This window comes from Gobio gobio (assembly GCF_949357685.1).
Source record: "Gobio gobio genome assembly, chromosome: 21".
NCBI classification, from domain to species: domain Eukaryota; kingdom Metazoa; phylum Chordata; class Actinopteri; order Cypriniformes; family Gobionidae; genus Gobio; species Gobio gobio.
In genome coordinates this window covers 7,563,757-7,591,627 of record NC_137117.1, presented here as the reverse complement: position 1 = coordinate 7,591,627, position 27,871 = coordinate 7,563,757, and the positions used below count along the sequence as shown (strand labels likewise).

Sequence of the window (27,871 nt, the reverse complement as noted above, 5' to 3'; positions counted from 1 at the left end):
TGTGTGTGTGTGTGTGTGTGTGTGTGTGTGTGTGTGTGTGTGTGTGTGTGTGTGTGTGTGTGTGTAAAATGCGCTATTCAAATAAACCAAACTTGACACGCCTTACCAAGTTTAATAACAAGAACAAACTGTGTTAAATAAAATTTGAAGTAAAACAGTATTCATCCTACAGTTTTTTTTATACTGGATGTGAATAGTTATAATAGACTTAATTAAGCAAACGAAAGGAAGAAACGTTTATAATCCCCTGTGAAAATGGGTGCGACGTGAATGAAGATTTGGGAAAAGAACGAGATGTCCATGTCCATTGGGATAAAATGGACTAGGCCTATTGTTAAAATTCACTGAAAATCGAGTGACCATATCCAGATCGCAAAACAGAATGAAAAAGTGCTTTCTGACCATTATTTCCTTTCTATGCTAAACAAAGCTTTGTGCTTCACTCCAGTGGTAATATTCACGTGAAACTGCGTTCACATACAAAACACTGGGTTAGTAAAATAACGAAAATATTTGTTTTAAGTAGAAAATAGTATTTATGTAAAGAGATAGATAGTTTTACTGTAAACATCGTCAACTGCCAATTTAGGGAACATCGCCCAACCCTAACATAAACAAAACACGAAGTAAACTCCAGGCCTGGTCCTCTCTCGTCCTTCACTATCGTCGCTCCTCGTTTTATGCTCCTGTCACTCCTCCGTGAGATCCGACACCGGTGTGACGCGCATCTTCAAATCACTCACCGGCCTCGCCTCGCTCTCACGGCTCTCGCTCGCCACAAATATATACTAAAAACTATCTATAATATTTCTCAAAGAGGCACGTGCAGACTAGCCGCCAATGCAACAGCAGATTGTAAATCTGTTGTCAAGAATAAGACATTACTGTGAGTGTGAGACTTTCCTAGCCGAGGGGAGGACAATGTTCTGGGAATTTGAGTCTTTAAGTTTGCGCTTGGCTTTACAAGAACCAGGTAGCCGTTTCTAAAGATACAGTGGTAAACTCAAGGGGCAGAAAGACCACAATGATGCAGTATAGATACAGAACTGATACCCTCACTGTGGTAAATAATGTCACTAAATGAGGTAGATAAGGTCTAAAAACGGATGAGAGCAGACCTGAGAATGAAGGCCTGTTCGCATCAAGAAACGATAACTATATTAGCTATAATCTGCATTTTTGTCGTCTGTCTCTTTAAATGCTAAAGCTTTAACGCATGTTGGATTCTGATTGGCTGTCAATGTTTTAATCGTTCATCAGCTGGAATAAAATCGTTCTGAAAGAGATTACAACAATATTGTTGCTCTGGGTTGTTATGGTTATAGTTGTGAATTTTTAGAACTATATCTTTATTGTTTTCACTATGTTATCGTCCTTGGTGTGAACGTCTTACACTCTGGCTATCACAATTCAATCACAAATTATGCCGATACGTTTTAATAATCATTCTGTATCTGTGAGAATAGTGAAGTCCAAACTATAACCATAATGGCAGAGGAAAAATATCGTTGGAATCAGTTTCAGAGTTTTTTTTCCAGCTGATGAATGATAAAAACAGCCAATCAGAATCCATCCTGCTTTAAAGAGCTTGAGCATTTGAAGTGACAGACGTGCTTAGAATGAACAGAACTTTATTGTTTGTTGGTGTGGAGATAATATAGTTATTGTTATAGATATCGTTCTTGTTGTGAGCGGGCTGTTGTTGTCGTCAGTGTTGGGAAAAGTTACTTTTAAAACTTTTAATAGAAAGTAATGCGTTACTTGGGCTGAGTTGGGTTACTTATCTGGGCTGAGCTTGCTTGTTTGATTTTAACAACAACAACAAAACAAATTTGGCAAATGTAAAAGCCCTTTCGCACCAAAAGTGCAATGAATAAGCCTTATGTGTGTGCACATCAAAAGCGAACGCGTGAATAAAAAGAAAAAGAAAGTGTTTTCATGCACATCATCCATTTTTTCCGTCATCAAACATGTTGGAGATAACAACTATTGCTGGACTATATCGGGAGGGCCGCTGGACGATGTGGGCCAGCCCATTGCTACGTAAATATATATGAAGTAAAAATAATAGTACATTTACATAGCCTAGGTAGCCTAAGTCTTAAAACTCTAATCTATTTAGCCTGATCAGTCTCATTGGTCTAAAAGCGCTTGTCAATGTCAAAATGTTTGAGATATCCAATCAAATCGAAGGAGGTGGGATTTATTGTCCACAGAAACCGAGCAGTGGCACTTGAATGCGAGCCGAGGTTAGATAAACCGCTGAACTTGAGGAGTAAATGCAGCAATATTTCACGACTTGTTAACAAAATGTTAAACAATGGACATTGATTTCCAGGGATTTCGAATTTCTCAGATTGTAATGCCATTTGCGTTATTCGACGCGATGCACAACGAAACATTAACATAGCAGTTTTCAGCATATCAGAGTGAATGTTTGTGTATCTGTTTCCAGGCTTTCTTCAGTAGCCTAAAATCAGTCATTTGAAAATGATTCATACAACTCAATATTATTTTCACTCAAATGTGGTAAAACCGCTCTCCGCCCTCCTACATACTTCCGCTTAATTGTCATTTTTCTTCAGTTCTCCGTCTGGGACTGTGGTATATTCTTAGGTTTTCTCCGAACAATTTTTTACCGGTCCAATCAGCGAACAGAGGGAGTGGCTGAGAACGATGACGTTGATGTCGTACGCTAGTTTGAGTTGTAGTTCAGTAACGGCGGCGGAGAAAAGATGCGAGCGAAGCCTTTCATTCCTTGCACCGCTGCCGAATATCCAGAAGTTAAAGCCGGAGCAAGAACAATCTTTGCTGAGTTCTGTTGGTGGTCATGATGTTGTGGCCCTCCTCCCCACAGGGTTCGGGAAAAGTTAAATTTTCCAGCTCACTCCGTTAGTGGTGAAGGAGTTGGCTGAAGCCCTATTCGGACGGTAATTTTCCTCGTCAGTGATTTTATTGGCGTCCGTTTCCCACCACCCGCGTAAAAATCCCCGGCCGAATGACTTACTGTTTTAGACACACCAAGGTTGTGTGGTAATTTAATTGCTGTCCGAATCCACATCTCTGAGTTTTCAAAAATATATTGCTTCAAAATTCTCTGTTTATATCCTTTTTGACCCCTGCAGAGCACCGTACGGTTGCGCTTCGCTGTCATTTGGATGCATTTCTAGACTCGTGTTTATAAGCGCAATATATTTCATCACCGCACAAAAAATAAAAAGAAGAAAAGCACATAAACATTTGAATTGGGCCGTTATTTACGGCAGCATTTATTCTTATCATACCATGCATATGACATTTTATTTACAGCACAGGGCTCGACATTAATTCTTGTCCGGGACAAGTGGATTTTTTGAAGGGGCAAGTGAAAGAGAATTTTACTTGCCCGACGGACAAGTAGCCTGATAAAACGTCATTAAATAAAATAACTAGGGAATCACCCAAATGCAAGAATGATTCTGCATTCATTACTGTAAGTGGCGATTGACAGTGAATGATAATAATGTATAATGAATAACTGACGGTAATGTTGCACTGTTGACGCTCGCGCAGCCTCTCGAGGAGAAATCAAAACATGTGCACCACTCACACAGAGAAACTCAGTTAACACACTGCCGTAAACATGTAGAAATGTGGAGTTTATATTTATAACATGATACAGTTGCAACGTCACATTACCAAGAGTGCTTTTTTCCTGAATAACATCACAACTGAAAATGACACTGATTTCATATGACAGTTCCATAAACAATGATTAATATTAAGTCACATACATTTTGATGCAATATTGAGTGTTTTTGTTCTATTTCAGCAGCGAAAATAGTTCCAAAAGATCACAGCAGAACGCGTGTCACAGCAACAGTGTGTTAGTGAATGATTCAGCATTTTGAATGAATCGATAGAATCAAAGATTCAATGAACTATTCGTAAACGCCTACCTCATTCTTGAATGAGTCAGTGTTTGAACGAATCGACTCAATGACTCACTCATTCAGACGGTCACATGCTGCCACCTACTGGTGGTTTAGTTTCATCTTTCCAACATTTCTTATTTGTATATTCAAAAAATATTTAAAACAATCTCATAACATTATTTAATGCAGTTGTAATTTTTCAGTGTAAATTATTTAATTTGACTGGTAACAGCCAGTGTCATCTAATTTAATTTATTGATCCAATTTAAGAATATAAAAGGAAATCTGAATCATAGCCTATATTTAATAAGATTAGGGTAGATAAAATGCCCTTTATAAAAGGTAAAAATATCACAAATATCCATATGTCAAAGCTGATTGAACACTGGTGAGAATATTGCTTCAGAATAAATTTTATTTACAACACAATTTTTTTTTCTTTTTTTTTTCGGACAAGCACATTTTTTACTCGGACAAGTGGATGACAGATTTACATTTACATTACATTTATGCATTTAGCAGACGCTTTTATCCAAAGCGACTTACAACTTGGGGGTACAATAAGCGATTGGTCGTGAAGAGTCGAGTGAGCGCAACAAGTGCCTGAAATACTTGGTCCGTGTACATTTCTCAGTGTAGCACAGGCTAGAGTAGGGAGGGAAAGAGGAGGAGAAAGAGGAAAGGAAAGATTTTTTTTTTTTTTTTAGGAGGTTAAGTGCTCACGGAAGAGATGAGTTTTTAGTTGACTTTGTCTTTTAGTTGACTTTGTCTCCGAAGGACAAGCATGTGAACATGCTTAATGTCGAGCCCTGCAGTATATACATTATTTACATCCCCTCTACTGTGAATAAATCTCAATCCGAATGCACAAGTTTTAGGTTTTATCACTGAGGTGGTGTGCACAATCTGCACAGTTATTTTTACGGACTTCCATGTGAGAAACAGAGGCGAACGGCGCATGACATACGTCACGACCAAACGTTAGCGATTGGTTATGGCAGATCCAGAGTGACTCTGGGCAGATCCAATAGTTTTAAACTTCATCAGAGTACCGCCTTCAAGGGAGTAAACGCTTGTCAATGGAGAGTGGCCAGAATGTGTTACCCCGACACTGATTGTTGAGCCCTGAAGGGTCAAACATTGCTAATTTTCCATTTTTATATTGACATCTACGCCATGCTCTGTTTGAATTTCTGAAACAGTAATATCCATCTAGCCAGAAAGTCTGGTTTACTTACCAGAGCCTATTTTTACCTGCTTTTGGTGATGTGTGGGTTTGTTTTTGGAGCCTGTCTGGGCCGTTTCTCTCATCCAGTGTTGATTTAGTTCACAACAACACGAAAAACCTGAAAATAAACGTGTCTGTGTGTGTTCTCCACACAGGTGGAAGGGAGACTGCGGTGGGAAGAAGCAACTGTGGTTCCCTGCGAATTACGTTGAGGAAATCAGCCCGACGGCCGTGGAGCCGGACCGATCTGTGAGTGTTTGAACTCCAGTCAGACGCGTGTGTTTGTGTTTGTTGTTGTTCTGTCATCCTCCTCACGCCGCTCTGTGCTCGACCTTTACCCTTTCTCTCTCTCCCAGCAGGCCACAGAGAACAGTCCTCTGGGAGATCTCCTGAGAGGAAGTGTGGACGTGTCTTCCTGTCAGATCGGTGAGTGTGTGTTTGTTCCTCTTCCCTGATACACACTCATCGCTGTTTGAGGCCCTTACAAAGACCAGTCATTATTCATTTAATGTTGTTCAGCTTTTTAGCTATATTTTCAGCTTATTATTCTCTTATTTACTTAGTTTTCAAATGATTTTCTCTCCTTGCAATACAATATAATACGCACACATACGTGAAAATATATGTAATTTTCTTCCAAATTTAGTGCATGTAAATTTTAAAGTAGGTATGAAATGGAAGTTGTGATAGTCTTTTCTGCCCTGTTGTAACTTACACAGATCAGGCATAACATTATGACCACTGACAGGTGAAGTGAATAACACTGATGATCTCTTCATCACCTGTTAGTGGGCGGGATATATTAGGAAGCAAGTGAACATTTTGTCCTCAAAGTTGATGTGTTAGAAGCAGGAAAAATGGGCAAGCGTAAGGATTTGAGCGAGTTTGACAAGGGCCAAATTGTGATGGCTAGACGACTGGGTCAGAGCATCTCCAAAACTGCAGCTCTTGTGGGGTGTTCCCGGTCTGAAGTGGTCAGTCTCTATCAAAAGTGCTTCAAGGAAGGAACAATGGAGAACCGGACACAGGGTCATGGGCGTGGGGAGCGAAGGCTGGCCCGTGTGGTCCGATCAAACAGACGAGCTACTGGAGCTCAAATTGCTCAAGAAGTTAATGCTGGTTCTGATAGAAAGGTGTCAGAATACACAGAGCATCTCAGTTTGTTGAGTATGGGCTAGGGATGGCGAAAACTAAACATTTTCTTGACCGACCACCGAGCCTCATTAGCCGGTTGAAACCGGTTAACCGATTAGTTTAAAATATGCTGCGCTATTTGAAATAACAGTCGCGAGCCGCGCCTGCAAATTTCGCAACTGTGGCATCTCTCTGCCGCTCTGCCTCCCGCTCACACACACACACACACACACACTGTCCCGGTGCCGCCGCCTGCCTTCCACTCACGTCACTTTTTTAAAATGCCCTACTGCGCGAAACATGAGTCCTGCAAACGCGGCGCTGAGGAGCTTGTTTTTAATCGGAGGACAAATGGCTCCTTAGTTTCGAAATGGTTTGGGTACAAGGTGATCGCGTTGAAAATAAAGGCATTTGTCTAGCGTTAGAAGCTCATTTGAAACATTGCCGCGGCTCATTTAAGAAAATGACTGCTCCGAAGAGACGCCGCTTTAGTTCGAGGTAGTGCTAACAATAATAAAGAAAGATGATGATCAACACCTTTTGTGTTACCACTGAAATGTAGATGTAATATATTTCCAAATGTAAGCCCATCTTATGCGGAATGTTGTCTAATAGACTGCAACATGATAAAACCAATGGATAAAACAGGCACCTTCAGAATGCGTAAAAGACGCACCGGCCAAGGCAGGTCTAACTCACTGTGTGCCTTCTAATTAAGCACTGTATCACACAAGTTGCAACTCACATCTGTGTCGTTCTTTTTGGTGAAATGGTCCCACACACTACTTTTCTTTGCACGCTTCATACTGTCTGCCCTGGCTCTAACCGCAAACCTTGTGAGCGCGCAAACCCAAACGCTGTGACCTCTGTCTTTATGGGTTTATTAAGTACAAACAGGCGAGTTATGAAAAATTGAGTGTGAGGGATTTGTTCACTTCACACAAAAAGATTTTGGAATGAGATGGCTAACTGTAGTAGCGTTTAGTCCACTGTCTATAATACCCTTATTTAGAATGATACGGTCAACCATCGGTCAAACGGTCATCGGTTAACATCCCTAGTATGGGGCGGCATAGCCGCAGATCAGTCAGGGTGCCCATGCTGACCCCTGTCCACCGCCCAAAGCACCAACAGTGGCACGTGAGCATCAGAACTGGACCACGGAGCAATGGAAGAAGGCGGCCTGGTCTGAGGAATCACGTTTTCTTTTACATCACGTGGATGGCCGGATGTGTGTGTGTGTGGCTTACCTGGGGAACACACGGCACCAGGTGCACTATGGGAAGAAGGCAAGCCGGCGGAGGCAGTGATGATTTGGGCAATGTTCTGCTGGGAAACCTTGGGTTCTCCATCCATGTGGATGTTACTTTGACACGTCCCACCTACCTAAGCATTGCAGACCATGTTCATCCTTTCATGGAAACGCTATTCCCTGGTGGCTGTGGCTCTTTCAGCAGATAATGTGCCGCCACAAAGCAAAAATGCTTCAGGAATCAACTAGTGGAATAGTGCACTCTAGTGGAGGCCATGCCTCGACGGGTCAGTACTGTTTTGGCAGCAAAAGGGGGACCAACACAATATTAGGTCATAATGTTATGCCTGATCAGTTTAGTGAGTAAAATGATGTTTCACGTTGACTTTTAAATATTTGTGTGTGTGTGTATCTTGTGGCTCCTGTAGTGGTGAGACCAGAAGGGAAGGGCAGTAGACAGTTCGTCTTCTCATTGGTCCCCGTGGCTTCGCCCCGCACCGGCCCAGTGCTGGACATCGCCGCTAGTTCACAGGAGGAGCTGAAGGACTGGGTGGCGAAGATCCGCGAGGTCACCATGACCTCTGAGGCTAAGGTCAGGCCTTATCTCCTCCTCTCCAGTAAAACAGTAACTGACCGTGACCAGCTCTTACTAAATTAGATGCTAGACAATCATGTGGTCAAGTTTATCTCAGATTTATGCAATTTCTTTGGAGTTATCGGTTTGCTTTTCCCATGGACTGTGTGAAAGTGTTTGATGTGAGTAACGATTGTTTGTTCTCCTTCAGATCGAAGAGGGTAAAATGATGGAAAGAAGAAAGAAGATTGCTTTAGAGCTGTCGGACCTTGTCATCTACTGCCGCCCGGTTCCCTTTGATGAAGACAGTAAGACGAACAACACTTTTCAAATCCAAACGTATTGTTGCCTCGTGGAAACGTCAATCTCCAGCTCGTGACCAGGGTTATTATTGTTACCTAAAACTATAATAATGAATAAAAAAAATAATTTCATGAAATAAATCAAACATGTAATACAAAAAACTAACATAATTAATACAATTACATTATTTTAAAATGAAACCGAAAATATAAAGTAGTATATGAGTGATACTAAAATAACACTGGCCTAACTCACTTTTTGCCATATATTTAAAATCTCTTTAAATATAAAATGAGTTTGGTCAGAATTATTAAAGGAACACACCACTATTTTTGAAAATAGGCTCATTTTCCGACTCCCCTAGAGTTAAACAGTTGAGTTTTACCGGTTTCGAATCCATTCAGCCGATCTCCGGGTCTGTCTGTAAATATCGAAACTCTTTGGTCATTTTTGAGCGAGATGCTAACGGTCTAATCATACTCAATGATGTATGCTAAGCTATGCTAAAAGTGCTACCGCCAGACCCGGAGATCGGCTGAATGGATTCAGAAACGGTAAAACTCAACTGTTTAATTCTAGGGGAGCTGGAAAATGAGCCTATTTTCAAAAAAAGTGGCGTGTTCCTTTAAATCTAGTTTGAAGAAAACACCTATTGATGACTTAGAGTATAATTAGTTTGAATAATTCTGACTGACCAATACCAACATTGTACAAATAAGGGTTAAAATAGTGCAAATTCGACCGTAATTAATTCTCATTAAATTGACACCAATATTATTTGTAATATGCACAAAATATTACAATACATAGCAATAAACAGCAATGTTTACTTCCATATATTTTGACTAATACATGTTAATGGCTTCCATGAACATTTCTGACTGATAATGAGTCTGATTCATGGAAATAATCATTCTGCACTTACGTTTAAATCCGAACTATTAAAACCGTTTTTAATGCTTTCATTCGCTCAAGGAGGGGTCACATGATTAGTCTAACAAGATGCTCTCTTGGAAACTTAATGGCCAAATAAACACTGTATATTCACATTTGCCAAATTTGCACTATTTTAACCCTTATTTGTATTGGTCAGTCAGAATTATTAAAACTAATTATACTCGAAGTCATCAATAGGTGTTTTCTTCAAACTAGATTTAAAGGAACACAGCACTTTTTTTGAAAATAGGCTCATTTTCCAACTCCCCTAAAGTTAAACAGTTGAGTTTTACCGTTTCCGAATCCATTCAGCCGATCTCCGGGTCTGGCGGTAGCACTTTTAGCATAGCTTAGCATAGATCATTGAATCTGATTAGACCGTTAGCATCTCGCTCAAAAATGACCAAAGAGTTTCGATATTTTTCCTGTTTAAAACTTGATTCTTCTGTAGTTCTGTAGTTATGATTCATGGAAATAATCATTCTGCACTTATGTTAAATCTGAACTATTAAAACCGTTTTTAATGCTTTCATTCGCTCAAGGAGGGGTCACATGATTAGTCTAACAAGACGCTCTCTTGGAAACCTAATGGCTAAATAAACACTGTATATTCACATTTGCCAGAAAATGACTGTGAATGCCTTTTACTTGAAACCTGACCTGATGGGATTCTGCCCCGGTCACTTTATATAACAAGAGATGCTTTTTTTAAATTGAGTTCAGGATGTTTTCCAGCATCTCTGGAGTGCTTTTTCCATGATTTTCTGTACATGCGCAGTGTTTTACTAAAGTAAGTTAGGTTTAGTATAATGGCATGTTCTGTCTCTTACAGAAATTGGGACGGAGCGGGCCTGTTTCCGGGACATGTCGTCGTTTCCCGAGACCAAGGCAGAGAAGTATGTGAACCGTATCAAAGGAAAGAAGTTCCTGCAGTATAATCGGCTACAGCTGTCTCGCATCTACCCTCGCGGCCAGCGCCTGGACTCGTCCAACTACGACCCGTTACCCATGTGGCTGTGTGGCAGTCAGCTAGTGGCCCTCAACTTCCAGACCGCAGGTGAGTACAGGGCCACAACCCTCAGTCCTGTCCTTTGGTGTCCGTCCTGTCACCTCACGGTGTAATCGTTTCTCTGTAGACAAGCCGATGCAGATGAATCAAGCTCTCTTCATGCTGAACGGCAGGAGCGGTTACGTGCTGCAGCCGCCAATCATGAGGGACGACAACTTTGATCCTTTTGACCGGCACTCTCTGAGAGGAGTGGAGCCGATCACGCTGAGCATAGAGGTACAAGTGCATCCCACACCCCTGCCGCGTTAGGACAGACTGATGGTGCGTTCACACCGGACGCGATTCGCGCGAGTGATTTACATGTTAAGTCAATGCAGAGACGCGAAATGGCATTCTGCGGCACGATTGAGGCGGCGCGAAGGACGCGAATTGAACGTTTTGAACGCGCGATTCGTGCAAATCGCTCAAGTTGAAAAATCTGAACTTTGGCGGATATTTCGCCCCCCCGTTAACCAGCTCTAGTAGTGACAACAATGAGGAGAAAATCTGTATATTAATATCTGGTTCAGACAATATGATTATACCTGTGATAACATTAAATGACGTGAAACACAACCCAGTCTCTTTTTGTTAAATGCAAGTTTATGTATGATCAATAATACAAAAGTATAAGTAAAAGGTATAATAAGCTACACATGAAATGAAGCAAACAATTCACTCAAACATTCAAAGTCAGTGCTAGTAGGCTAACGTTACAACTGCAACGTACAGTTATAAAAAAAAGTAATGAAACTTCACTTTGCCCTCAGCCTCAGAACAAATTATAGATCCATGAGACCAAAGATCGATGGCCGAGGAAAGGCTGCTCTCGCCAGGGTAAACGAGCGCCGCTGATCCACTGGAGCTCCGAAAACGCCAGATAAAATGTTCAAATAGGCACTCTTTATATAAATAAACCACAGATTTGAGCTTTAAACAACTACATTATCGACTGAAAAAGTCTTAAAACTACGTTTTGTCACACATTAACAGTAGATTTTAACAAAAAAGACGTGTAAACACAGCCCATGTCAGCCATTTCTCAACGAGACGAGCCGCTGGCGGAAGCCCCGCCCATGAGGCGAATTCACATCTGTTGTGCAGTGAATGTCACACGCGATTCGCGCGAATGAAGCGTAAACATACCTTCAGATGGTCATTCATGTTTATTCCTTAGTAAGCGATGATCGATCGCCTTCACAGATGATCGAGTTCGACCGCTAGAACTGTGATCAGTGATCAGTCACGCCACATAGAGCGTCGAAACGGCATTTATCGTTTGAATTTCATGATAAAATGGACTGAATACTTAATATGTTCGTGTGGGAACTCGGATTGAAGTGTGTTCCGCACTTAAAACAAGCCGACAGTGAACTGTTAAAGATTGCACTCGGAAACCGTTCGGTAACGTTACACGCGTGCAAAAATTGATAAAAAAAATAAATAAATGATTGAAAACAATAGTGTGGATGCAGAGCGTTTTTAGACAACTCTGTCAAATGTATCCGGATTAGTGTAAACGGAGCCTAAAACACCAGGTGCAAACGGGAATGTGTCTCCCTCGTCTACTTGTGCTCGGATCGAAAAATGTGGCTAGGGGATTTGATTTCCATTACTTTCACACAGTGTCACCATAGAATGGCAACATGTTAAAGGGATCCCCTGGTGTTAAGACTTGTATGGCTTAATATAACATAAATGATGTCTCTTACTGAAATATGTAGTTGAAAACCCATGAAAGATCCACGTTATTTAAAAAATCCATTATATATTTGGACAATGGGCGGCACCATTTTGTTTGCATTTTAGATCGATGACGTAGAATGGTTGCACTCAGCAATCAACTGGTGCTACCCGTAGCTATTCTTACCAAAACACAACTCGAAAAATTGTTTCAGAGTTAAGCAAAACCAATTAGTTGATTTGTAATTGCATTTCAAACACACGTGTGCACACAAACACACACACACCAACAGATCGGCAACCGCAGACACACACACACACACACACACACATACACACACACACACACATACACGCTCAATCAGCTGTAATGTTATACATGAGGGTTGACTTGCCTAATTTTTCACTTGGGTCTGATTCTGCAGGCCAGCACTCTCCCTGGCTGAATGCGAAATTGCCCCCTAAACCCTCATTCACTATACCCTACTTTAGTCCACTAACACAGTTCACTTGAGGAGTGAATGAAAACAAGTGCGTGAAGTCGGGCAGCCGCTGTGTGTACATCGGCTGTACACTAGTTATTGCGGCGCAATGTGGGATTGAATGAGTGCATGTGCACTATGGTTTCGGCTACCCCTCAAATAATGCCCTATTTGAGGGTATAGGGGGCGATTTCGGATTCAGCCCCTGTCGTGGAGACTGACGAGGGCAGCCCATAATACATCTCGATAGAGACAGAGCAGTCTGTCAGATGTGTGTGCGCGGGCCGATCTGTGTGTTTTTGAGTTGTGTTGTGGTAAAAATAGCACCAGTTGATTGCCGAGTGTAACCATTCTACGTCATCGACCTAGAACGCAAACAAAATGGCGCCGTCCATTGTCCAAATATATAATGGATTTTTTAAATAACGCAGTTTTCTACTACATATTTCAGTAAGAGACATCATTCATGTTATATTAAGCCACAAGTCTTAACACCAGGGGATCCCTTTGAAAGCTACCAGAAGCCAAGCACATACTAAAAGACTAAATGTTTGGTCTTCGGACCAAATGGCCACTGAACGTTTGTGTGTTTTAAGGTTTTGGGAGCACGCCACCTGCCCAAACATGGTCGAGGTATCGTTTGCCCTCTCATCGAGATTGAAGTCTGTGGAGCGGAATACGACAACGCCAAGCAGAGGACCGACTCTGAAGGTGAGGTGGACGTGAACACACCTTACAGGGGTATGTGGGATCACCTGGGAGTTCATCTGTACCAAACCATTTTCCTGTTTTACTCTCAGCGGACAACGGTCTGAACCCCACCTGGCCCAGGAAACCCTTCCGATTCACCGTGTGCAATCCTTCTTTTGCATTTCTGCGCTTCGTGGTCTATGAAATCGACATGTTCAATGACCAGAACTTTCTCGCCCAGGCAACATTCCCCATCAACTGCCTCAAAACAGGTAAATGTCCAAAGTAGGGTTGGGTACCGAAACCCGGTGCCATTATATAACCGGTATGTCATTTCGGTACCAAAATTCAAACGTGCTTTCGCGCTTTGGCCGGCACCGAGCCAGAGACAGACGCTCAGCGCTCGTCACATCACAACTCATGACAACTATTCAGTGTTTTCAACCACATCATGTTTATTCCAGGTTTCAGACATTTAAATGCTCATAAGTAGGCTACTAGCAAAAAACACACACTGATGTCTATGAAAGCGGCAATGACCATCCTTTCAGACGGTTATAATTTGACTAACGTTACGTGTTTTATTCACATCAGATACATGCACATTATATAGTAACTATATAGTTTACTCTATTCTTCTTCCAGTTCACTGGTCACTTACTTTCATGTATTTCGTGAGACGAGAATGAACTCAAGTGTTGTAAATCCGACAGATCTGATTCTGAGGCGCAAACTAACATGGCGCCGCCCATTGCGCTTTATAGATCAACTAACACACATTCACTCACACATTTGAATATCAGATAGTTCGTGACACAGTTAAGAAGTTCGTGAATATTTTGAATAAAAAGAAAAAACGAAATAAACCCGATACAGCTGAGCTGTCAGCGCTATTGCGGCTGCTGTGTCATCATGTGAGAAACATGACGCGTCGCCATGGAAACAATAAGGCGATGCGTTCTAAAATATTTAGCCAGAGAATATGATCATATTTCAAAATAAAGCTGAAGTTTGAAGCTGGTTTGTAGCAGATCAAGAATACAGACTCTGCTGTTATTACTGTAACTGTTATTTAGAGTTATATTAGGCTTGTTGTAGTTGGGTTAGGTGGCTTAGGTTTTACTGTGAATTTGTAAATAAGTCAGTAATAATTTGTAAATAAGTAAATTGTGTTTTGTATTTATTTATATTCATACATTTAAGTATACATTAAACTTTTAATAAATGGTTCAATTTAAATAAAAAATAAAAAAAATAAGTCATTTAATGTCATCCACCTCGTTTTGTGGCCTTTTTTTTCTTTTAAGTATCTGTTCAGGAACCGTTTAGGCACCGGTACCGTTTTAATAGTATCGATTTGGCACCGGAATCGAAAAAAACCCAAACGATACCCAACCCTAGTCCAAAGGGAACTTTTCCCTGGTCTAAATAAATCGGGGATGTGTCCAGTCCTGCTCATGGAGTTTAGCCCCAAACCTGAATCAGTGAATCAAGGTCTTTAGGATCACTTAGAAACTTGTGTGCTGGGGTTGAAGCAGGATTGGGCACCCCTGAAATGAATATTGCAGTAATGTAAAAACCCCTGTCCGTCTGTAGGCTACCGGTCAGTCCCGTTGAAGAACAGCTACAGTGAGGACCTAGAGTTGGCGTCCCTGCTGGTGCACATGGACATCATCAGAGGAAGGGTGGGCTATGAGATCATAGTATGTAGAAACGCACCTCAGTAACGTCATTCGGTAGACTAAGTGAATCTGCTGTTTTGTAATGGTACCTCTTTTCCTCTGCAGCATGAGAACGGGGAGATGTTGAGTCCGTTCTCGGCGGCCGGGGCGATTGGCGTGGCCATGCAGGTGGGCCGGGAGCGTATGGGGGACTCCAGCTCGGTTTCCTCCACGTCCTCCATGTCCCCTCTGCCCTCGTCTCCGGGTCAGGCCCTGGGATACCGCGCTCGGGAGGGCTCGTTTGAGGCCCGGTACCAGTCCCCTCTGGAGGACTTCAGAGTGTCACAGGAGGCGCTGTTGGACCATGAGAACAGGAGGTGTGTTTGGTTCAAAGAGCTAGCTAGGATGCAATTCATGAAAATTGGGCACTTCTGGAAAAGTTTTACATTTTTGGCAGGGTGTTCGGTATGGGCCTAAGGTTTTCAAAAATGCATGGATACAAGTTAGGGTGACCCCCCTAGTGGCAGATATCCATAAAATCCAAATTGGCCCCCACTGAAAAGAGAATAGGTTATATCTCAGCTTCCTTTAGTCTTAAATTGTTGTATAATGTCATTTTTTCTACTTTGTTAGATACAAGGAATCCAATTCTGATATATTTGTCTTATTTTAAGTCCATTTTGATGTTACATCTATTATCATAGTCATATTTAGCTCAAATAAACTGTCAGTATCTCTGAAAAAGTCACATTGAAATATTACTCAGGGCCCTAGACCCATATTTTTACCTCCAAGGTATGCTTTAGGTTGAATTGTCAATACACAGTAGTGCTCAATTATAATCACAAGGATTGTTGTCATTCGAGAAATGTATTTATTGTTGCACTTTCAACGATAAGCACAAATCAAGAGAATGTCGATCCATTCGCATGGTTTGTTTAACCTCGTCTACTCTAATGATTTATTATAGGCTATTTATCATATAGGCCTAATGGGAAAATAAGAAACTTAAAACAGTGAAATTCCACATCTTTAATGTTTTTCTGTTAAAACAACAGCAAAAAAAGACTTTGTATTATCACAAAGGTTGCGTAAGTGCAGTTATTCAGCAAACACAAGCGCTAATAGTCGAGAGATCCATGTTTGGATTTATTACAGGTCATCACTGAGGAGGTTTGATGGCAGATTTAGTCGCACAAACAGCGGCTCGTGAGTCGTGACAGAACACAGACCGAATGAACGACACTTTAAAGGAACACTCAAATTTTTTTTGAAAATAGGCTCATTTTACAAGTCCCCTAGAGTTAAATAGTTGAGTTTTACCGTTTTTGAATCCATTCAGCCGATCTTTGTATCTGGCGGTAGCACTTTTAGCATAGCTTAGCATACATCATTGATTCTGATCAGTCCATTAGCATCTCATTCAAAAAATGACCAAAGACACTTTCAATATTTTTCCTATTTAAAACGTGACTCTTCTACAGTTACATCGTGTGCTAAGACAAACTGAAAATGAAAAGTTGCGATTTTCTACACCTATATGGCTAGGAACTACTTTCTCATTCCTGCGTAATAGTCGCGGATCTTCGCGGCCGTACCATGGCTGCAGCGGCGCAATGATATTACATCGCCTGAAAGTAGCCCAGCTAGGTAACTTTCAATGTGACCGGCAATAAGTTTGTGTAGTTGCAGAGAAAGTTTCAGGCTTGCAGCCGATGAATTGTGTTGTGGATTTAGCTGTGTGATTAGCCTTGGTTCTGTGTGTTGTAAAGGGCTGTGATAGTAAGTCCAAGGTGTAACTACCACCATGTTTCACAGAATACCAACGAATCATTGCGCCGCTGCAGCCATGGCACGGCCGCGAAGATCCGCGACTATTACGCAGGAATGAGAAAGTAGTTCCTAGCCATATAGGTGTAGAAAATCGCAACTTTTCATTTTCAGTTGGTCTTAGCACACGATGTAACTGTAGAAGAGTCACGTTTTAAATAGGAAAAATATTGAAAGTGTCTTTGGTCATTTTTTGAATGAGATGCTAATGGACTGATCAGAATCAATGATGTATGCTAAGCTATGCTAAAAGTGCTAGCGCCAGATACAAAGATCGGCTGAATGGATTCAAAAACGGTAAAACTCAACTATTTAACTCTAGGGGACTTGTAAAATGAGCCTATTTTCAAAAAAAGTGGAGTGTTCCTTTAATAGAAGCAGAACATTGTAAGTAAAACACCGGATAATACGTGTTCTATTAACAGAAAAGCTCTGATTGGGCAATTTAAATGATTGAAATCGCAAGCTCGAGTGATTTTGGTCAAGTTAAATTTTTTTAACTACATTTTAGCCTAGTCTTTTTTTCGTCAACAATATTGCATGATAAAGTCACTGTTATCGTTTAAGGACGTTTGTCATCCCGTCTTCTCGTCTTAGTCATGGGAAAAAAGGTTGTCAACGAACATTTTTCGTCATATTTTGGAAATGAAATTTTACAAGGAAATGAACACTAATACACAGAGGATGTAGCCGATCTCGCTCCTTTGTGAGAAAGGGGCGAAACTCAATGATGGGAGAAGTTCAGCATGCATCGTTGCACGAGAAGATCAAGTTTTTGACATTTCGATTAGGGCTGTCGATTTAACGCGTTAATTAGATTTCATCAGTTATGGTAAAAAAATCATGCGTTAAAATTAACGCATTTAACGCACTTGCCCCGCCCCAGACCTAAGCAGGTCATCTTATATTTCATACAGTTGATTGATGACAAATATGACAATAACTCGCTGTGTGATGAAACAAATAGAATGCAGTTAAAATGTCCCTTAAACTCAAGAGTTTTTGTCTCATATTTACATCATATGAGATATTTAAGCTATATCACACGAGTAACGAGTGCAGTATTGTCTGTTATTCTGTCCAGAATAGTCCAGTTCAATAAATAAGAAGTTATTATTGTGTTATTTTGGACACTATTGTGCGTTTTGCCAACGAAAATATAAACCCAGAGCAGAACTGTTCGTCACACAGCGGCGTTTCATTTCTGAATCTGCGTTTTGAACGAATCCAATGATTCACCATTTATAAGGAGATCCATTTACTTCACTCCTGAACGAATCAGCCGTTTTAACGAATCCAATGAATGAACGACTCAATGACTTAATCCATCAAGACATTTAACGCCACCTACTGGCAATTTTAGTTTCTTATTTAGGCCCCGTCCACACGGAGACGTGTTTAGCTGTATATGTAAAAATGTTGTACCGTATCACACACGGATGGTCCACACGGATCCAGCGTTTTGGGAACCTGAAACTGCTATTTCTTTTAAACCGCGTCCCAGAGTGGATAAATCTACTTTTTTGTGTGTACAGCCAATCGGTGTATTTTGTGAAACGGTGACGTCCTGCAGGGTAAAGACTAGAAAGGGATACAACTACAGGCACTGGGCATGCACACATCAATATTGCGTCATTTAATTACTGTATTTGCATTATTGTAAGGATAGCTTTAGGGGTGGGGTAGGTGTAGGCGTTAATAAACCACAATCTGGTAAGTAGCTTTTTAGTTTTAGTTTATTTATAGTTATTTTATCGTGAGATTTCGACCGTTGCTGTACCCCTTCTAAGCACAACTGAGAGATGGTTAGGGTTGGGTACCGAAACCCGGTTCCAATATGGCACCGGTACTTATATAACCGGTATGTACCGGACCGAATCAGAACGCAGATTTCGGTTCCTCATTTCGGTGCCAAAATTCAAACGTGCTTTCGCGCTTTGGCTGGCACCGAGCCAGAGACAGACGCTCAGCGCTCGTCACATCACAACTCATGACAACTATTCAGTGTTTTCAACCACATCATGTTTATTTCAGGTTTCAGACATTTAAATGCTCATAAGTAGCTACTAGCAAAAAAACACACACTGATGTCTATGAAAGCGGCAATGACCATCCTTTCAGACGGTTATAATTTGACTAACGTTACGTGTTTTATTCACATCAGATACATGCACATTATATAGTAACCAGTGTTGGGTATAGTTACTTTGGAAAGTAGTTAGTTAGGTTACAACGTTACCATCAATTAAAAGTAATCAGTTATGATACAGCGTTACCTATTCATAAAAGTAACGCGTTAGAGTACTCATGCGTTACCAAAAATTAAAAGCCGTTTGCAGCGGCTCACACATGACAGACACAGCCCCCGGCCCCTTTAAATGCACCTAGAAGTCGTGACTCCCGACAATGAATAACGTCAGTCATCCGACTAAATTAACACTGCAGGATAACAATAACAGGAAAGACAGTCAGCAAATGCCTACAAAAGACAGATGAAATATGAATAATTGATCCATGTCGGTATACACAGCCTAATATTTTTCACTTAGGCTATAATTAAAAAAAATAGCCTACAAAATCAAGATAGCCTATTTACTTTTTATTTATTAAATCCATCCAGGAAATTAGTTAATGAAACATGGATTAAAATTAAGATACAATTAATACAAAACGAAATTCGTTTTAAAGAAAGGCTTTGTGCTTTCTTTTTGAGGTCTCTGTGAAAGTTTTAAAGTCTTTAGTGCCGCGGCGCTTTCAGGGTGGTCGCGTCCGTAATGGAGAAGAACTGTCACGTAACATTGTTTTTTCCTCATAAATGACAAAATACTTTTAAAAAAAAATACAAAACCATAATTATTATTTTTTTCCTACTAAAGGGATTGAAACATCTAGTTCTATTAGCTTTACTGATCTTCTGGAAGAAAACCCAGTGACTGTTGTGAAAGTGCAGCTGACGACAAGGGAAAGACTTTGTGACAGCATGGAGAGACAGCTGACAGGAGGAAATAGACCACAACGGGGCTGTTATGGGCTAGCTACCCATAGCAGCAGGCTCCGTCACCCTATTAGGGCACAAGAGTCACCTTATCTGGCTACGAAAAGTTCAAAAAGAAGAATACCCCTAGAGTCTGCGAGAGCAGGGGCGCAAGAAGACTCACAGATTGACCTCCCGGTAATGACCCTTGGAATGGACATGACATCGAATGAAGGAAGTAGGAAAACTCTTGAGAAACTAGCAGATAGACATGTTCTTCAGACTTGCGTGTGTGGATGGGCGAAAGTAACATCGACCCATGGTCTAAAGGTACATCAAGGACGAAAGAAATGCCTGAAAACCAGCAACCCAGGGCCCCGCATTGACCGGATTCTGTCAAGAAGAAGGTTAAATCAGTCGGATGAGACTCAGCGGCAGGAAGAAACCCACAGTCCGCAGAGAATCAGCACCCCAGGGAATAAGGAGGAAGCTTCAGGCAGAACCACCAGTCCAAGACAACAACCAGCCCACCACAAAAAAGAAAACATGCAAGGACGTAAGCCATTGGTGAAATGGCCGAAGTCTAACAGCAAGGAGTGGGAAAGCATTAACACAGACTTAAGCCTTATCCTAAGTAACATCAAAGGATCAGCCGAGAAGAAGCTGGAGAAGATGGGCAATCTTATTTACAGCTACGGAGAGGAGAAATGTGGAGTGAAGGAGCAAGTCCGTGAGAAAGATATGCTTCCCGCCCCCAAGTCCCGTCGGCTGCAGGAAATCCAACAACTTGTGAAAGAGAGGCGACGGCTAAGAAAGTTGTGGAGAAAGGCGACAGTAGAAGAAAGGGAAGGCATCAATTTCCTTCAAGAGGACCTAAAGCACAGGCTCTCAAAACTCCGCCGAGCAGAAAGCCTACGGATGCGCCGGAAAAAGAAGGAAAAAGCCAGAACCGATTTCTATAAAGACCCTTTTAAATTTGTGAAAGGCATATTCACAAAGGAGAAGAGTGGATCCCTGAAAACATCAAGAGACCAGGTTGAAGAGCATCTTAGAACCATCTATACTGATGAGAAAAAAGATGAACCGATTATTGTCCCAACAGACATCCCTCCAATATCACCACCACAACATCAGTTTGATATCAGCCCTCCCAAGCTGAGCGAGGTAAAGCAGGCAGTGAAAAAGGCAAGATCGGCATCTGCACCAGGCCCTAATGGCGTACCATATAGTGTCTTCAAGAATGCTCCAGATATTTTGAAAATCCTGTGGAAAAACATGAAAGTGGTGTGGGACAAGCAAATCATCCCGAAAGCTTGGCGAAGAGCAGGAGGGGTGTTCATCCCAAAAGAAAAGAATTCAACCACCATTGAACAGTTCCGCCAAATAAACCTTTTGAACATTGAAGGTAAGATCTTTTTCAGTGTGTTGGCACAACGACTGACAAACTATTTAAAACAAAATCACTTCATTGATACGTCAATCCAAAAGGCTGGCATCGCAGGCTTTTCGGGATGCCTTGAACATAACAGTATCATATGGCATCAAATCCAGACTGCAAAGAAAGAAGGGAAAGATCTACACGTCCTGTTCCTCGATCTGGCTAATGCATACGGGTCAGTCCCTCATTCAGTTCTGTGGGCTGCCTTTGATTTCTTCCAGGTGCCGACAACAATTACAAATCTAGTAAAACACTACTTCCAGGATCTACAGTTTTGCATTACAACATCAGGCTTCACCACAAGTTGGCAACTGCTGGAGGTAGGCATCATGGCGGGGTGTACCATCTCCCCATTGGCCTTCACGATGGCAATGGAGATTATTATAAGAGCCTCAAAATGGGTCGTGGGTGGAGAACGACTACAATGTAATCAGAGGTTACCACCAATTCGAGCCTATATGGATGATTTAACAACACTCACAACAACTGTCCCCTGCACCAAGAGACTGCTGGAAAAACTTCATCAGAATATAACATGGGCGAGGATGAAGTTAAAGCCCAATAAGTGCAGAAGCATCTCCATCGTGAAAGGCCAAGTCAAAGACCAAAGATTTTATGTCGGCGGAACACCTGTCCCAACTGTCTCAGAAATGCCAGTAAAGAGCTTGGGGAGATGGTATGATGCGAAGCTCAGAGACACAGAGCAGTTTGAACAACTGAAAAATGATACCAACATGTACATGGAGCGCATCAACAAGACCCTGTTGCCAGGAAAACTCAAGTCATGGTGCTTTCAGTTTGGCATACTCCCAAGACTCTTGTGGCCATTAACTGTGTATGAGATCCCTATCACCAAGATTGAAAAGTTGGAACGGCTGATAAGCACACAGTTGAAGCAGTGGCTTGGAATTCCACGTTGTTTAAGTTCTGTCGGACTTTATGGACATGGCAAGTTGGAATTACCAATCACAGGGCTCGTGGAAGAGTTCAAATGCACTAAAGCAAGGCTCGTCATGACCCTAACTGAATCCGAGGATGCAGTCATTCGAACAGCAGCCCCCCGGGTGGTAGCGGGAAGGAAGTGGACTCCATTAGAAGCTGTTCAGAGTGCAAAGTCTGCACTTCACCTCAGAGACATAGTTGGACAAGTACAGCATGGGAGGGCAGGGTTCGGACTCATCCCAAAAACTAACCCTCTATGGCATAAAGCAACATCAATACAGAAGAGACAGCTAGTGATAGGAGAAGTCAAGAGACAGGAGGAGGAAGAGCGATATGCCAAAGCCGTCTCAATGGCCAAGCAGGGGAGATGGACCAAATGGGAGGGTCTGGAGAAGAAAAAGCTCAGCTGGCGTGACATCTGGCAGATGGAGGGAGCTCGACTGAGTTTTGTCATTAGAGCCACATATGACCTGCTACCCTCCCCCCAAAATCTGAAAGAGTGGTATGGAGAAGACCCTGCCTGTTCCCTGTGTCAAGTACCTGCTTCCCTAAGGCATATTCTATCAGGGTGTACCACAAGTCTTACCCAAGGGCGCTATACTTGGCGGCATAACCAAGTACTCAGAGAGCTGGCATCAATAATGGAACAGAGGCGAACCACCACAAACAATCTCCCACAAACATCAGCAGGACAGGTCAACTTCATAAACTTTGTACCAGCTGGCCAACATCAAGAAAATAGTACAACACCTAAGGATGTAAGCATCCTGCAGTCAGCGCGGGATTGGAAATTGGAAGTAGACCTTGATAAAAAACTTGTGTTTCCCCCAGAAATAGTGGCTACAACACTCCGGCCAGACATTGTCCTGTGGTCTCCAACAAAAAAGCTGGCATATGTTGTAGAATTAACAGTACCATGGGAAGATGGGGTTGAAGAGGCTTATGAGAGGAAAAAGAACAAATATTCCGACCTGGCAGCTGAAGCATCTCAGAACGGCTGGAAGACCAGCATCTTCCCAGTAGAAGTGGGATGCAGGGGATTTGTTGCCACATCTACTACGAGTTTACTGAGAAAAATAGGGGTGAAGGGTCGCTCTCTCCAACAGGCCATCAAGTCCATGTCAAGCGCTGCTGAAAAAAGCAGTAACTGGCTCTGGATCAAGCGCAAAGACCCTAACTGGGCAGCAAGGTAGAGGCAAATGGTATGCAGTCAGGCTTAGGCCTGACTCAGGGAGAAGGACGCCCCTGCCATGCAGAGCCCATCAGGAATATGGAGGGTAAGGCATGGAGGGGGGTGTACCTGGGACGCTGGGTACACCGTTGAGCCTTCTGGAGACGTTGTGGGCTTCAATCAACGAAACGTCGATGAAGCAGGGTGCCCACCTGATGACCCCAATGACATACCTTACCCTTCTTTTCACCACTCCACACCGGCTGCTACAATCAAGAGTTTCCTACTAAAGGGATTGAAACATCTAGTTCTATTAGCTTTACTTTTTAAAGGATGGATTTATAGCGTTTTGGGGAAAAATGGATGGATGACCTTCTATTGCCTTTGTTAATTCTCATTTTTTTGAGTTTGTCACGTAAAGTTACCTCCTTCGCCTAAAAATATTTTAGTAAAGCTTGGTAAGAAATGAGCAAAAACAAAAAACAGACGAAAAAACTATTTTACCTCAACTATAACATCAGGCAGGCGGCAGGCCAGATGACAGTCCGGGAGAGACTGTCTTTTAAATCCAGTGTTTTTGCATCTCCTCGACTACATAACCGGCCACAAGTTTGTGAACCTCACTGATGGGGACTGTTTTAGCAGAGTTAAAACTCAAACGCTGTTGCTTTGGAGCTGGTGCACCACCGTCGTCCTCCTCAGCAGGCTTTTCACCAACGCAGAGTGGGCATTTTACCGTTATGTTCTTTTCTTTTTCGTTGACAAATTGAAAATAATGTGCGTACTTCCATAAACCAAACGCTGTCCTCTCTGCCATCTTGCCGGGAGTTCGAAAAAAAAAAAAAACCCCACACACACACAGGGTCAGGCGCAGGGCACAGACGTAGGCTATCACAGCCATTGACTTTACGATCACAGAGCTTCGGCTCCGCTGATACATCCGCAGGTGGCACAGTAGACCTAGGCCTACTGTCTGACAAAAAGCAGGCTGCAGTCGGGATTTTCCTTTCCTTAAAATAACGGATTACTTTTTTTAAAAAATAACGAAGTTACTGATTACTTACGCACGCAACTAACGCGTTAAGTTACACATTTCAGGAAAAAAGTAATTAGAGTACTCTAACGCGTTACTTTGTAACGCGTTACCCACAACACTGATAGTAACTATATAGTTTACTCTATTCTTCTTCCAGTTCACTGGTCACTTACTTTCATGTATTTTGTAAGACGAGAATGAACTCAAGTGTTGTAAATCCGACAGATCCGATTCTGAGGCGCAAACTAACATGGCGCCGCCCATTGCGCTTTATAGATCAACTAACACACATTCACTCACACATTTGAACATCAGATAGTTTGTGACACAGTTAAGAAGTTTGTGAATATTTTGAATAAAAAGAAAAAACGAAATAAACCCGATACAGCTGAGCTGTCAGCGCTATTGCGGCTGCTGTGTGTCATGTGAGAAGCATGACGCGTCACCATGGAAACATTAAGGCGATGCGTTCTAAAATATTTAGCCAGAGAATATGATCATATTTCAAAATAAAGCTGAAGCTTGAAGCTGGTTTGTAGCAGATCAAGAATACAGACTCTGCTGTTATTACTGTAACTGTTATTTAGAGTTATATTAGGCTTGTTGTAGTTGGGTTAGGTGGCTTAGGTTTTACTGTGAATTTGTAAATAAGTCAATTATAATTTGTAAATAAGTCAATTGTGTTTTGTATTTATTTATATTCATACATTTAAGTATACATTAAACTTTTAATAAATGGTTCAATTTAAATAAATAAATAAATAAAAAGCCATTTAATGTTATCCACCTCGTTTTGTGGCCATTTAAAAAAAACAAAAAAGTATCGGTTCAGGCACCGGAACCGTTTTAAAAGTATCGGTTTGGCACCGGAATCGAAAAAAACCCAAACGATACCCAACCCTAGAGATGGTGGTCCAGTGGGTTAAACCATGGAGCTGATATGCAGAAGGTTGCTGGTTCGATCCCAGCGGTCGCCACCAGTGTGTCCTTGAGCAAGGCACTTTACTCCATGTTGTTCCAGGGGGATTGTCCCTGTATTAAGGGCACTGGAAGTCGCTTTGGAGAAAAGCGTCTGCCAAATGCATAAATGTACATTCTCCGTTTTTAGTGTATTTCTGTGGCAGAATTACAGCGCCACACACTGGCCTGGCATGGTCGGATAGATCATTAGATAGGGAAAGCTCTGGCTTCATGTAGATGCGGCCTTTATTGTATCATTTCATTAAAAAATAATTTCATATTTCCATATTAATAAAAACAAAGGTATAGTTCACCCAAAAATATTTATTTCTGAAACAATTTTTTGTAATGTCTATTTGATGCGTTACACAATAATGGCTTTAAATGATCTTTTAGGGGTAATTTCTCGGCCAAATTGGATGTGAGATTAATTTCCACATCATGTATTTAATAAAAAATGTAATCGCTTGACAGCTCAAATTTTGATAAATTGAGGCCAAAAAAAGACACTTGCATGGATGTATTACTCAAGATAAATGACATGCATTTAGCATGCAATTTTGAATGATGAATAATGTAGCTGTGGTAAATATTATTTTGTAGTTCATAAGCTGGTCCACTTTGCAGCTTATTGTGGCCAAAAAACGGCCACATCACCGGAACAGTGGTGACAGTGGCTAAATTGCTATTTCTGTTTGATTTCAGATTTATCTGCAGCATTACAATAGGTAATAGAGGCGTGCAGGGATGTGGGAAATTTTGGATTATTGCAGAAGATAATGTCTACAAAAGCTTAGGATTCTTACATCTTCACAACTTGTATAATTTTTGAAGCCTAAATACAATCGGAAGGTCATAAATCAGGGATGTCCAAACTTTTTTAAAAGGGGGCCAGATTCGATATAAAAATGACATGTTTTGTTTCTTGGAAACATGACAGATTTGACAAAAGCTTGAGCTGACAGTAGAGTAGCTTGAGATAGGACACAGGAAATGTAAAGATATTTAACAATATCTGTAAAACTTTCATCAACCAAAACGTTTTAATGGGTGAAATTGTAATATTATTACGGAGTTAGAACTCTATTCTTATTTAAATTTAATAAGTGCTCTATTTAGATCACCACAGGTAAAACCACACTACAAAACAGGCTTTTCTGACTTGGTCTTTTTTTCCAGTCCAAATATCTAAAAATTCTTAAATCAAGATGCTTTTACTAAGGAAAATTACATATTTTTTCTTGATTCCTGGGGGGAAAAATCTAAATGAATTGAGTTTTTGCTTGAAACAAACAAACAAAAAATCTTGTTTCTGTTTGGGACAGAAACAAGATTCCAAACAGAAACATTATTTTTCTTACCCCATTGCCAGATATGTTTTAACCAAAAACTCACTTCAATTTCATTTTATTTTCCAGAATATATCTAATGTCATTTAACTTAGTAAATGCATCTTAATTTAAGAATTTTTAGAATATGTATACTAGAAACAAGACAAAAATACTAAATTAGCATTTTTTGCAGTGCACACAAGGCAAAAAGTAAAAAAAACCCTGCAAATTTATGACAAAAATAGTCTGCAATTTGGCCTTTGTTACTAATTTAAGACATGTCTACATTACAAATTAAATAAAATTAGATATTAACCTACATTTCTGACAAATTACCACGGTTACAGTTAGTGTTACCACAGTAAACCTATGATAAATGTTGGTGAATTGTTTGAAAAGTATTTTAACTGAATCGGCTCAGCTCATTTGCACGTTAGTGTTGTTGATTAAGTCAGCGCTGTTTAATTGGATTTAAATTCAATCAAATCACAGAGAGATTCGCAGCTCGTACCGGAGTCCTCTGCGCTGAACTCGAACGCTTCTCATTGGCTGTTTAGTGGTCATGTGATCGAGACACTCAGCAGGTAAACACATGTGTTCAGAGTCAGAGCTCGCGAGTTGCGCAGAGCACAAGTTGCGCTGTTTCGTTCTGCTTTGGGCGCTGTCTCACTGGCCTAAAGTCTAGTACTGCCACCTTGCGTTGACATCGTGAAACTGCACGATTTGTAAATTATCCGTGGCGGGCCACATATAATATATTTTAATAGACAAGCTGCAGGCCGTTTGAAATTCATCCCCGGGCCGCATTTGGACACCCCTGTTATAAATGAACCTCCAACGTCACCATCATTAACTCTTTCATTTTTTTAAAACATTTTCCATGAAAGTTTGAGTTATAATGGTTTACAAGAGCGCGATTTATAAACACAACGAGTCTGTGAAAGTGACTAGTGAGGTGATGAGTTTACCTGTTCGGTGTGATGATGATTGTCCCCAACAACCTCTGGAGTCCCATTTAGAGACACCTTTAAAAATCACAAGAGTGCATTTTAAAGGGTTAGTTCACCCAAAAATGAAAATTCTGTCATTAATTACTTACCCTCATGTCGTTCGACACCCGTAACAGTTGAAATCTGATGGCTCTGAAAGGCCTCCATTGGCTCAATGCACGGTTCACTCTCAAGACCCTTAAAAGGCACTAAAGACGTCGTTACAAAGTCCATCTCACTACAGTGGTTCTACAATAACTTTATGAATCGGCGGGAATAGTTTTTATGCGCAAAA

General features: G+C 41.3%; 1 protein-coding gene across 4 annotated transcripts in view; it reads left to right on the top strand.

Annotated features, from left to right (window-relative positions):
• The window catches only part of plcg1 (phospholipase C, gamma 1), an 87,779-nt gene that overhangs the window by 56,912 nt on the left and 2,996 nt on the right, over positions 1-27,871 (top strand). Inside the window, exons 23-32 of one of the 4 annotated variants that reach the window (XM_079802762.1) lie at positions 5,298-5,391; positions 5,499-5,568; positions 7,957-8,120; positions 8,314-8,410; positions 10,174-10,398; positions 10,478-10,626; positions 13,151-13,265; positions 13,355-13,516; positions 14,841-14,947; positions 15,032-15,282. In XM_079802762.1, coding sequence (XP_079658888.1) covers positions 5,298-5,391; positions 5,499-5,568; positions 7,957-8,120; positions 8,314-8,410; positions 10,174-10,398; positions 10,478-10,626; positions 13,151-13,265; positions 13,355-13,516; positions 14,841-14,947; positions 15,032-15,282 — 1,434 coding nt within the window. The remainder of the gene's footprint in view (positions 1-5,297; positions 5,392-5,498; positions 5,569-7,956; positions 8,121-8,313; positions 8,411-10,173; positions 10,399-10,477; positions 10,627-13,150; positions 13,266-13,354; positions 13,517-14,840; positions 14,948-15,031; positions 15,283-27,871) is intronic. The other 3 variants (XM_079802765.1, XM_079802763.1, XM_079802764.1) reach the window with 3 other exon arrangements.